This window comes from Cotesia typhae, unplaced genomic scaffold (assembly GCF_013202065.1).
Source record: "Cotesia typhae breed Kobodo isofemale line unplaced genomic scaffold, CoteBio_Ctyphae scaffold_13, whole genome shotgun sequence".
Taxonomy (NCBI): domain Eukaryota; kingdom Metazoa; phylum Arthropoda; class Insecta; order Hymenoptera; family Braconidae; genus Cotesia; species Cotesia typhae.
In genome coordinates this window covers 9,206,186-9,218,524 of record NW_027423774.1, presented here as the reverse complement: position 1 = coordinate 9,218,524, position 12,339 = coordinate 9,206,186, and the positions used below count along the sequence as shown (strand labels likewise).

Below are 12,339 nucleotides of genomic sequence, written 5' to 3'. Positions count from 1 at the left end.
CTGTATCTTTACACAACTTCAACATCTTGTGCTTCCGTCAGATGGCACCACTGGCTTGAGATATCTGATGCAAAATATCCTTCTGCTTTGAAATTTCTTCAGGTTTCATGTTGACGGGTTAACGTCTACAGTATGTATGGCTATCACACTCTAAAGTACCTCAATTTATACTAATGAAGCAGTCGAATCCTTTGCGATACCTACCACTGTTTAATTTACTGTCTGTATCTAGTACCACAAACCCATATTTATTCCAACATGTCGAGCATAAATCTCTGAATGAGTTGTACGGCATGTCTGTATTGATATGATCATTATAAATATGCTTCAGATTCATTTCATCTTGACGGAACAGAACGAGAAAGTTCGCATTATCTCTAATCAGATGCTTAGATATTCGTATATAAGTTTGACAGAGATAGAAGCTATCAACCTATCAAGAGTAAAGATATATATTCTCAAACCTCAAGCCGTTTGGATGTACAATAAGAGACAGTAGAGCGTTGGTCTATCCACAGTTTGATGGCCCGCAAAACACTGCACCGATACTGTGGGGAAGTAAAGCACCATGTTGTTTGAGTTTTTTCACACTGGTCCCTTGAACAATTTGATCAAAATTGATAACTGGCAACTGAGCTCTTGGTTTGTTGAACTCCATGACTGCTGATGAGATTCTGAGCTCAAGATATATATATATATATATATATATATATATATATATATATATATATATATATATATATATATATATATATATATATATATATATATATATATATATATATATATATATACCGGCTTATATAGATAAGCGAGTCAGTCTTCGATGTGACATGTCTGAGAGCAAACGTGGTAAAGGTTTGTTCAACAACATAATCAATAAGCTCCCACTTGAACTTCACATACCAGGGTATCAGTACTGCGGTCCAGGTACAAAGTTATCCAAGAGGTTAGCTCGAGGTGATCCAGATATAAATCCTTTGGACGCTGCGTGTAAGGAACACGTTATAGCTTACTCTAAACATTGTGAAAATTTGGAAGCCCGTCACGAGGCTGATAAAGTACTTGCTGAGAAAGCGTGGCAACGATTTCAAGCAAGAGACGCTGCTATTAGTGAAAAAGCTGCTGCTTGGAGTGTGAATAAAATCATGAAGTTGAAAAGACGTTTCAGTATGGGTCTTAAAAAAGAAAAACCTATTATTAAGCGTGAGACAATTAAGAGAAAGATAACCAAGCCTAAGGCTACCAAGAAAAAAGATGTTCCTCTAAGACAGATTGTTGATGAAGCTAAAAAGTCTATGCGACCTAGTGGAGATCCAGTTCAAACAGCTGTTGAAGGTACTCGCAAGGCTGTCAAGAAAGCTGGTGGGAAGAGAAACGTTCGATTGCCTCGTATTCTACCAGTTCAATCAAAAATTGGTGGAGTACTTCCATTTTTGATTCCCCTGTTTGCAGGATTATCAGCTGTTGGTGCTCTGGCAGTTGGAGCCGCAGGTGTCGCAAAAGCTGTAAATGATGCAATTGCCGCCAAAAATCAACTTGATGAAAAGAAACGTCTCAACTTGAAGATGGAGGAAATAGCTGTAGGTAAAGGATTATACCTCAAACCTTACCGCAGTGATATGGAACTTTATCTGAAACCATACCCAGAAGGAGCTGGCTGCGAGAAGTCAAAAAACCAGTAGAGCTACCACATCGAGCACTGACTAACATCGATTTACTGAAGTATGCCAAGATGCTCAAAATTCCAAATTTCCGTGGAGTTTTCATGAGAAATGATCTACCAAAATCTGGACCGAAGACAAACGAATCAGCAATAATGAATTTAGAACTTGGACTTGGAACTCACTGGGTTGCATACAAGAAGAATCATAATCAAGTAATTTACTTTGACAGTTTTGGTAATCTACAACTCTCACAAGATTTGATGACATATCTCGATGTTGATAGCATAAAGTACAATCATAAAAGATATCAAGACTTTGATACAATCATATGTGGATATTTGTGCTTAAAATTCCTGGCTGGACAACTATAAATTGAAGTGAGTTGGAATGACAAGCGTCAGTCATGGCAGAGTCATTCACCTTGACACTATCTGGAAACTCCTCCGTACTGGAGGCAAATTATTTTCCACCAATTGAGCTATCACCAACAAAAAATTATGTACTTGGACTCGTTAAGCTCCTGACATTTAATTCAATACCAAATATTAATGTTGATGCTAATAAATTTTATGTGTCATCAAAAAGATCCAAAATAAATACAATCAAGAGATTTCAAGAAATAACTATACCAACAGGGAGTTATGAAATCAAAGATATTGAAACTTACATAAACAAAACATTACTAGAACTGAGTTTCACTTTAAAAGCAAACAACAATGAGTTGAAGAGTGAAATAAAATGTGATCAGCTTATAAATTTTGAACCTGAAGATTGCATTGGATCATTACTTGAATTCACCAAACGTGTGCTTGAACCTAACATAGTACATAAATCTGATTTGCCTGTACAAATATTAAAAATTAACGCTCTGAGAGTCGAGTGCAATGTAACTACTGGATCATACATCAATGATGAGAAGAATCACACAATCCATGAATTTTTCTCGAGAGTTCCAGCAGGACATAAAATAGTGGAAGTGCCAACAAATATCATTTACCTGCCAGTCGCTGTACGAGCAATACATAACGTGAGGCTCCGCATTGTTTCATTGTCAAGGAGTTGGCCTCAATAACAATTCAACATGATATTAATAATCTTGAAGAGTTATCATACACACAATTTCAACCACCATATCACTGGAAGTACTACCCGCCAACTATCAACGTCTAAATACCGGGTTGATTCGAAATTATCACGGAATTGGGTGGAGCGCGGGAACAACTTCATATTACAACCTTAAAGAAGGTCTTAATTATTCAACAAATAATAAAAAAACTATTTATGTACAAGGTATCGATAAAAAGTTATGGATCCAAAATTTAATTGATTGTCATAATGAAATTGTAATCGATCTTGATAATTTCAAATGTCCATCTTTGAAAAGCATGAAAATATGTAATAATCATTTTTTCAATTATCATGATTGTTTATCTGATTTATGTGCTTTGGAAAATGTAAAATATTTAGAAGATTGGTTTTCAAGCAGTCAATAAATTAAGAAATAGAAATTTAATTGTGATTATTTATAACCTTCAAAATTTCAAGTTAATTAATGAATACCTAATTTATAACTATTTGATAATAATGATTTCCGTTATATGAACATGATGCAGGGACTATGCTTAGTTCGGTATAGCAGAATTAAAAATTGACTTAATACTATAAGATTAAATGAACACCATGGTATTAATTAGACAATTTTTTTATTTAGATAGTTCTACTATTACTATTTACATCAAGAATAGAATCAATAAATTCAAATTTATTATATTTGCCTCCATGATAACGCATAAATGAGTGATTTGATTCTGATAAATCATTCAAAATTTCCATGACACCAAAACCCTGTAATAATACTGCTGCTCTAGCCGGTAAATAAATGGCGAACCCATCCTCAATATTTCCAACAATCCTCGATCCATATTGCGTTGAGACTTATTTTAACTCTTTGATTTTGTACTCCCGATTGAAGTCCAACTCATTCATTTTCTTGACAGGTAGGATTTCTACCAAACAATTAACCTCATTCAACTTGGCAAGATCCAAGTTTGAAAGCTGTAAAATATCATTAATTCAAAATTAACTAATTCATTAATTCAAAATTAACTAATTTATTAATTCAAAATTGATTAATTTATTAATTCAAAATTAATTGATTAATTCAGAATTAATTAGTTGATTAATTGAAGTTAATTGATAATTAATTAATGATTACTTACACTTGATAATAAGAGATGAACTTTTGGTATTCTCGTACTTCGATAAAACTTGTAGTCGCCAAGAGCTCGTACTTCACTGGAGACGTGTACTTCGTTTTTGTGAAGTAAGTCCTCTGTAAGCTGCTTATATGGGCAGAAAATACTGCCCAGTTACCTACATTTCTCTACCTCAAAACAAGTTTGATGACGTCATATTCTACGCAATTAGAAATCGAACAAGGAAAACTGCGCAGTTACGCGACCTTAAACAGGTTTAAATCTGTCTGATGACATCATCTACTACACAGTTAGAAATAGAACAAAGAAAACTGTACAGTTATATGACCTTGAACAGGTTCAGACCTGTCGATGACGTCATCTACTACGCATCAAAAAAGAAAACTGCGCAGTTACATGACCTTGGACAGGCTCTGACCTGTTTGAAGGTAGACAAAAACCCCAACAGGTGGCGTATCTTCTCGCATGAACTCAGAATGGCGGATAGCAGCCACCAAATGGCGGATAGCAGCCACCAAATGGCGGATTCAAAATGGCAGATAGCAGCTACCAGATAGCGAATTTAGAAATGGCGGGAAAATGGCGGATAGCAGCCACCAGATGGTGAATTGAAAATTGGCGAAAAAATAACAGATATCAGTCACCACATGGCGAATTTAAAATGGTGGGGAAATGGCGGATAGATTCAAATTACAGAATTCACCACCAGCACCACCTGTAAAACATCGAACATATCCTCAAACGGTCGGTAAAACAGGTCACCCATATCTACGGAGGGGTTAACTTGATATGGGTACGAATCCACAAATCTGTTTTACCGATTGGGTTTGCACCCCCAGCCTCACTGCTTCCGATATTAAACTATTAAACTTTTTCGGATCAGCAATAAAGATTTTTCAACCTCTTGTTTTTCAAACTGTTGCTTTTTGACCTATTCTTTTTTAATATTTTCTTCTTTCAGCTTTGAAGATTCGACTATCCTCTGAAGAGGTGTGACAATGGTTCTAAACATTTTCATCATAGCTTTTTCAGATGTATCCTTACCCAACTTCAAAATCTTATGCCTTCGTCGGATAGCATCGCTGGCTCGAGATATCTGATGCAGTATATCTTTCTGCTTTCAAAATTCTTCAGGCTTCCCTACACCGAAAAAAAAAATATATTTTTGTGTACATTTTCGAGTACAATTTCGAATATATGTGACGCACAGAAAAAATTTAGGCACGATACATCCCACTTTGCTTAAAAATATATGTCAAGCATGAGAGTGTGCCAAAACTTCATTTTCATGGAGAACCTTTCATAATTAGCATTTTGATTTCCGCTTTGAGCAGGAGCTGTGTTTGGACATTTCCTAACATATTTTAGGGTGAAACGATTTATTTGATTTTCTTAAAAATTTTTGACAGGAATTTAGTTGGGGTATTTCCGCTGAAATTTCAAATTTTGGCCGGAAGTGCGCAACTAAATCTCCTGTTAAAAATTTTATGAAAATCAAATAAAACGTCTCTAAAATATGTTAGGAAATTTCCAAAGACAGCTCCTGCTAAAAGCGGAACTCAAAATTCTAATTTTAAAAGGTTCTTCATGGAAATTGAATTTTGGCACACTATAGACAAGCATATACAGGGTGTCTCTGAAGTGGCGGGAGTAATTGTTGGGGTCGATAGAGAAAAAAATACTGAATCGAAAGTTCCTGAGCCAAAAATTTTTTTGGGCCATAGAATTTGAGTTATGAATTAAAAACGATAGCCAATCAGAAGCGCGCTATTCGAGAAATGAAAATGAGCGGGGAAGTAGAGGAGACGCGAGAGTGAGATGCTGCAATAGCAGCTTACTCGCTCACACAAAGCCGAGCATGAGAGGGGATTGTGACGCTATGAGCCGAGTACGTAAGTGTGAATGAGTGGATGTATGAGGTCGCAAGCGGACGGCTTAATGTATGAGTGTGTGTCCGTGTATCGCAGCATTATTGGAGGCGTTGTAACGCTGAATTAAAGCTAACCGGGTACTCTAAGACAGAGGAAAAAATTTTAATTTTTATTTTTATTCGAAAAAATTTAATAAAAAAAAATAAAAAGGCCCAAGATTTAACCAGACCCACAGAAACGGAGAGTAAATTTTTAATTCTCATTTATTTTGCTGGGGATTATTTTCAAATACAAAAAAAAAAAAAAAAAGGCTAAGATTCAACTGGAATCCAAAAAGAGATGGATGAAAAAATTTTATTTTTTATTTTTAATCAGCAAAATTATTTTTCTTTAAAAAAGAGCCCAATCTCGACTGGAGCAAGAAAAATGATTGAAAAATTTTATTATTAATTTTCAATCAACAAAATTATTATAAAAAAATAAATGGGCCCAAGTCTCAACCGGACCCAAACAAACGGATAAAAATTTTTATTACTTACTTAATTTGCTGGAAATTATCTTTAAAAACGAAAAAATGCCCAAGACTCGATCGGATCCAAAAAAATAACAGTACAAAAATTTTTCCTTATTTTCAATCAGCAAAATTGTTTCTTTTAAAAAAGGCCCAATCTCGACTGGAGCAAAAAAATGATTAAAAATTTTATTATTAATTTTCAATCAACAAAATTATTTAAAAAAAAATAGTCCGCAGACTCAACCGGACCCAAACAAACAGATAGATAGTTTTAATTACTTATTTATTTTGATGGGAATTATTTTAAAAACGAAGAAAATCGCCCAAGACTCGACCGGACCCAAAAAAAAAAATAAATTGAAAAATTTTGTTTTCATTTTCAATCAGCCAAATTAATTTCTTTTCGAAACAAGGCCCAATCTCAAACAGACTAAGAGAAACTAATTAAAAAATTTTATTTTTTATTATTAATCAAATATTATTTAAAAAAGAAAATAAGCCACAGACTTAACCGGACTTAAACAAACGGATAGAAAATTTTTATTACTTACTTAATTTGCTGGAAATTATCTTTAAAAACGAAAAAATGCCCAAGACTCCATCAGACCGAAAGGGAGATGAATAAAAAAATTTTACTATTCATTTTTAATCATCATAATTAACTTTTTTATAATAAAAGGCTCAATTTCGACCGGACCCAGAAAAAATGATCCAAAAATTTTATTTTTATTGTTGATCATCAAAACTAATTAAAAAAACAAATGAGGCCCTAGACTCAACCGTAGCCGAATGAACGTATAAGAAATTTTTATTTTTTCATTTGAATTGGAAGGGAAATTATGGAGAACGAAAAGAATGGCCAAGACTTGTCTCGACCTCGAAAAGACATTGGAAACTTTTATTATTTACTTTTGACGAATAAAGAATGATTTTTAAAAGAAGGCACAAGAGTCGACTGGACCTAAGTAAAAGGATTGAAGAATTTTTTTCTTGATTTTGTTAGCGTCAATAAATTTAAATAATTAGAAAATCACCAAAATTCAAATTAAAATTATTAATTAATAAATTGACTAGCAAAATCTCGAATAACAAATTAAAAAGGAATTGCCCTCAAGACGTGATAATTTTTTTATTATTTCAATTAAAATTAATGATTGATCAATCTACAAGTACAGTCTAAAATCAAAAAATTAACAAGAAATTGTACTCAACTACTGATAATTTAATTATTTAAATTAAAATTATTAATTAATCAATTGACATGTAAAATCTGAAATACAGAAATTACATTCGTCCTGATGGATTTATTATTGTAATCGAATTTAGATGTCGAAAAATTGACAGGTAAAATCTCAAATGAAAAAATTAACATAGAATTGTTCTCAAGTTCTGACAATTTGATTATTTTGATTAGAATTACTGATTGATTAATTGACTAGTAAAATCTTGAATAAAAGAATTGAAAAGAACTTGCACTCAAGTCCTTGATATTGTAATCAAAATATTTACTCGAGTAATTGACCGGTAAAATGTCAAATGCAAAAATAAAAAAGAAATTGCAATCACGACCTGATAATTTTTATATTTTAATTAAAATTATTTTTTGATTGATTAACAGGTAAAATTCCAAGTAAACAAATTTGAAAAAATTGCACTCAAAACCTGATAATTTCGATATTTTGATTAAAATTATTTTTCAATTAATTGACAGGTAAAATGTCAAATAGAAAAATAAAATAGAAATTGCAATCACGACCTGATAATTTTAAAATTTTAGTTGAAATTATTTTTCAATTAATTGACCGGTAAAAAGTCAAATAAAAAAATTAAAGAAAAAATCAGTCCTCAGTCTTAATAATTCTGGAATTTCAATTAAAATTATTTCCTATTCAATTGACAGTTAAATTTCCAAGAAAAAAATCAAAAAGAAATAGCAATCACGACCTGATAATTTTGATATTTTAATTAAAATTATTTTTCAATTAATTGACAGGTAAAATGTCAAATAAAAAAATAAAAAAGAAATTGCAATCACGACCTGATAATTTGAAAATTTTAATTAAAATTATTTTTCAATTAATTGACAGGTAAAATGTCAAATACAAAAATAAAAAAGAAATTGCAATCACGACCTGATAATTTGAAAATTTTAATTAAAATTATTTTTCAATTAATTGACAGGTAAAATGTCAAATACAAAAATAAAAAAGAAATTGCACTCAAAACCTGATAATTTTAAAATTTTGATTAAAATTGTTTTTTAATTGATTAACAGATAAAATTCCAAGAAAAAAATCAAAAAGAAATAGCAATCACGACCTGATAATTTTGATATTTTAATTAAAATTATTTTTCTATTGATTAACAGGTAAAATTCCAAGTAAACAAATTTGAAAAAAATTCCATTCAAAACCTGATAATTTTAAAATTTCAATTAATATTATTTTTCAATTAATTAACTGGTAAAAAGTCAAATCAAAAAATTAAAGAAAAAATCAGTCCTCAGTCTTGATAATTCTGGAATTTTAATTAAAATTATTTCCTATTCAATTGACAGTTAAATTTCCAAGAAAAAAATCAAAAAGAAATAGCAATTACGAGCTGATAATTTTGATATTTTAATTAAAATTATTTTTCAATTAATTGACAAGTAAAATTCCAAGTAAAAAAATTTAAAAAAATTGCACTCAAATCCTGATAGTTTTGATATTTAAATTAAAATTATTTTTTAATTAATTGACAGGTAAAATGTCAAATAAAAAAATAAAAAAGAAATTGCAATCACGACGTGATAATTTTGATATTTTAATTAAAATTAGTTTTCCATTAATTGACAGGTAAAATTTCAAAAAATTAATTAAAAGAAACATTGAACTCAAGTCCTAATAATTTCGATATTTTAATTTAAATTATTTTCTAATTAATTGACAGGTTAATTGTCAAATAAAAAAATTCAAAAATAATTGCACTCAAGTCCTGATAATTTTCATATTCTGATTAAGATTATTCATTAATTCATTGATAGGTAAAACCTCAAATAACAAAATTCCTTTTCTGTACTAAAATTATGAACTTTATTATCAAATTCTCAAAAATAAAAAAAAACAATAAAATAACAAAAATAACAAAAATCTGTATAATAAAATTGATTGAGAATTTGTAAATTAAAAAAAAAAAAATCATTAATCCATAAGGTTCTCAAAATGGCCTCCATTCCTTTCTAAGCACCGATGACACCGCTCCAAAAGGTTTTCCCGAACACACTGCAGGATTTCCGGCGTTATTAGTTCTCGTGCAGCCATGATCCTTGCCATTGTTTCCATTTGATCTGCAGGTTCATCAAAATATACCCCTTCCTTCATGAAACCCCACAAGTAGTAATCGAGCGGAGTCAAGTCTGGTGATCTTGGTGGCCATCTCACTGGACCATACCTCCCCAGCCACTGTTGGCCATACTGGGCATTTAAGAAATTGGTTATGTCCCCAGATGAGTGGCACGGCGCACCATCCTGTTGAAACCACGTCGGTTGAGGATTAACTCCTGCTAGAAGCTGGGGTAAATTTCCTCCCAAAAACAAGAGATACTGAGCACTCTGTAATAACGAAAAATTTCGACTGTGAAAGTGAGAAAATCAGGGAGTTAAAAATTTCTTTAATTTAAACCAAAGGGAAATTTTGTTAAAAATTTTAAAAATAATTTTCTAAAATTTTAACAGATAAAACGAAGTTTACTCGTAGGGATTTTTCCAATTTTAATGAAAAATTATTTGAACGAATTTTTCGAAATATTTTCGCATCAACAACAGAAGTTACCCCAGAAAATTTTCCTTTATTTTAACAAATTAAGAAAGAAAAACTCTTCCAAAGAATTTTTATGAAAAATTAGGTATTATAAAGAATTAATTTACAAAAATAAAAATCTTATTTTCAAACACAAAAATATTATTCGAATAATTTCAATATTTGCAAAGTGTCGAAGAATTTTACATTGAAGTTTTAACGGTAAACTGAGTGGAGAAAATTTTCTGAAGCGCGAAATTTTTTAATTGTGTAAATTTTTAATTAAACTTACGTTCATGGTTTCCGGTAATTCGTATAGTAGCACAGTGTCGCCGATTATTCCTCCCCACATGTTGATTTTCCACTTGTTCTGAAAATTACGGTTCACCGTCATGTGAGGATTCTCCTCCGCATACCAGTGGACGTTGTGCGGATTGAAACAACCCTCACGAGTAAATAACGATTCATCCGTCCACAAAACATTTTCGAGAAACGTCGGATCGGCAGCGTGGCTGTTGATAATAAATTGGCAAAACGTTCTCCGCAAAGCATAATCACCAGCTTCAAGTTTCTGCACCTTTCGTTTGTGGTACGGATGAATCTTATTTGCACGGGTGATACGGTTAATCGTAGATCGAGAAACAGGAAGCCGACGCTCGAGTCTTCGAGTGCTGGTACCGGGATCAGCATTGACGGCATCGAGTACTTGTTCCTCTACCTGAACAGGTATCCGACGAGGGCGACCGACACGCTCACTATCAACGGGTACCAGGCAACCATTTTCGCGAGCCCGTTGAATTAAACGCAAAAACACACTGCGGTTGGGAAAGCGTTCGCGATTTGGAAATCTTTCGCGATATTCACGGACAGCAGCTTCAGCGTTTCGATTACACTCACCGTAAATGATCAACATTTCAGTATACTCAGCGGCTGTATAAAAAGCCATAATGGTAATTAATATTAAACGCAGAATTAATAAAACACAATAAAAGTATGCAGAGGTAATGAGATGCTGTCAGAAAATGAGTTGTAAGACTGACATGAACGCAAAATTTAACCCATAATTAGATAATAACAAATGAAATCTCAAAACAAATAAAATCGTCAACGAGAAGAGAGAGAAAAAAAAAAAGCGATCAGGGAAATCCGCGGAAAAAATAAATTTAAAGAGACGAACATCGCTGAATGAGAGGAATAAAGACAGAAACAGAGACAGAAAAAACTCTGACAACAATTAGGATAATAATAATAAGTATAAAACAGTGACAGAATACTCGAAGATATTTTTAATTAATTTGTTGTTTATAAAATTAGGGAAAAATAATAAAATTTTCTAGTTTGCATTTTATATGACTATTCACATTAGTAAAAAAATTTTTATTTTTGATAAAATGAATCAGGCAATTTGTAGTAAGCCAAAGATTAGTTGCAAACAGAAAGGATGGAACCTCTTGCACGTAGTAAAAAGCATGAAAGTCATCAGAATTATTAATCGAATGAGTACTAGAGGAAACTAAGTAGTAATAGTCGACCTTAAGACCGCCGAATTTTTACATTCACGTTTGCTTAATAAAAGGAGTAAAGTGTAATGATGTGAATGCAAACTAATAACATTAAAGTAAAGTTATCCTTGAACTGCCGAAACACCTGTAGATTTTTTTGAAATGATTTCTTTGCTAAGAAAAAGGGAAACTAAAATATCAAAATTACTAAAACGTGAATGCCATTTCTTTTTCATATTTTCTTCGACATTTTACCTGTCAGTGAATAAAAAGAATATTTAAATTGAAATATCAAAATTATAAGGACTTGAATTCAATGTTTTGTTAATTTATCATTTGACATTTTACCTATCAATTAAGTGATAAATAATTTAAATTAAAATATCAAAATTATCAGGGCTTGGGTGCGATTACTACTTAATTTGATACTTGGGATTTTACCCGTCAATTCATTAGAAATTTATTTCAATTATAAGATCAAAATTATGAGAACATGAGTGCGATTTATTTTTAATTTATTATTCAGGATTTTAACAGTCAATTGTTTGATAAACAACTTTAATTAAAATATCAAAATTATCAGGACCTGAGTTCAATTTTTTTTTTTTTAATTTATTATTTATTTACCTGTCAATTAATTAAAAATAATTTTTATAAAAATATCAAAATTTTTCGGACTTGAGTTCAATTTTTTCTTAATTTATAATTTGACATTCTACCTGTTAATTCACCGATAGATAATTCTAATAAAAATATCAAAATTATTCGGACTTGAGTTCAATTTTTTCT

At 31.4% G+C, this 12,339-nt stretch overlaps 2 protein-coding genes across 5 annotated transcripts in view; one reads left to right on the top strand and one right to left on the bottom strand.

Annotated features, from left to right (window-relative positions):
• The window catches only part of LOC141534860 (coiled-coil domain-containing protein AGAP005037), a 651,729-nt gene that overhangs the window by 60,182 nt on the left and 579,208 nt on the right, over positions 1-12,339 (top strand). The gene's annotated exons all lie outside the window — the stretch shown is intronic.
• LOC141535154 (uncharacterized) lies at positions 3,585-4,350 on the bottom strand. Its single transcript, XM_074254977.1, has 3 exons — positions 4,280-4,350; positions 3,887-4,028; positions 3,585-3,722 (listed from the first exon to the last, which is right to left on the bottom strand). The coding sequence occupies exons 1-3, from the start codon at positions 4,348-4,350 to the stop codon at positions 3,603-3,605; spliced, it is 333 nt and encodes a 110-aa protein (XP_074111078.1). The 3' UTR covers positions 3,585-3,602.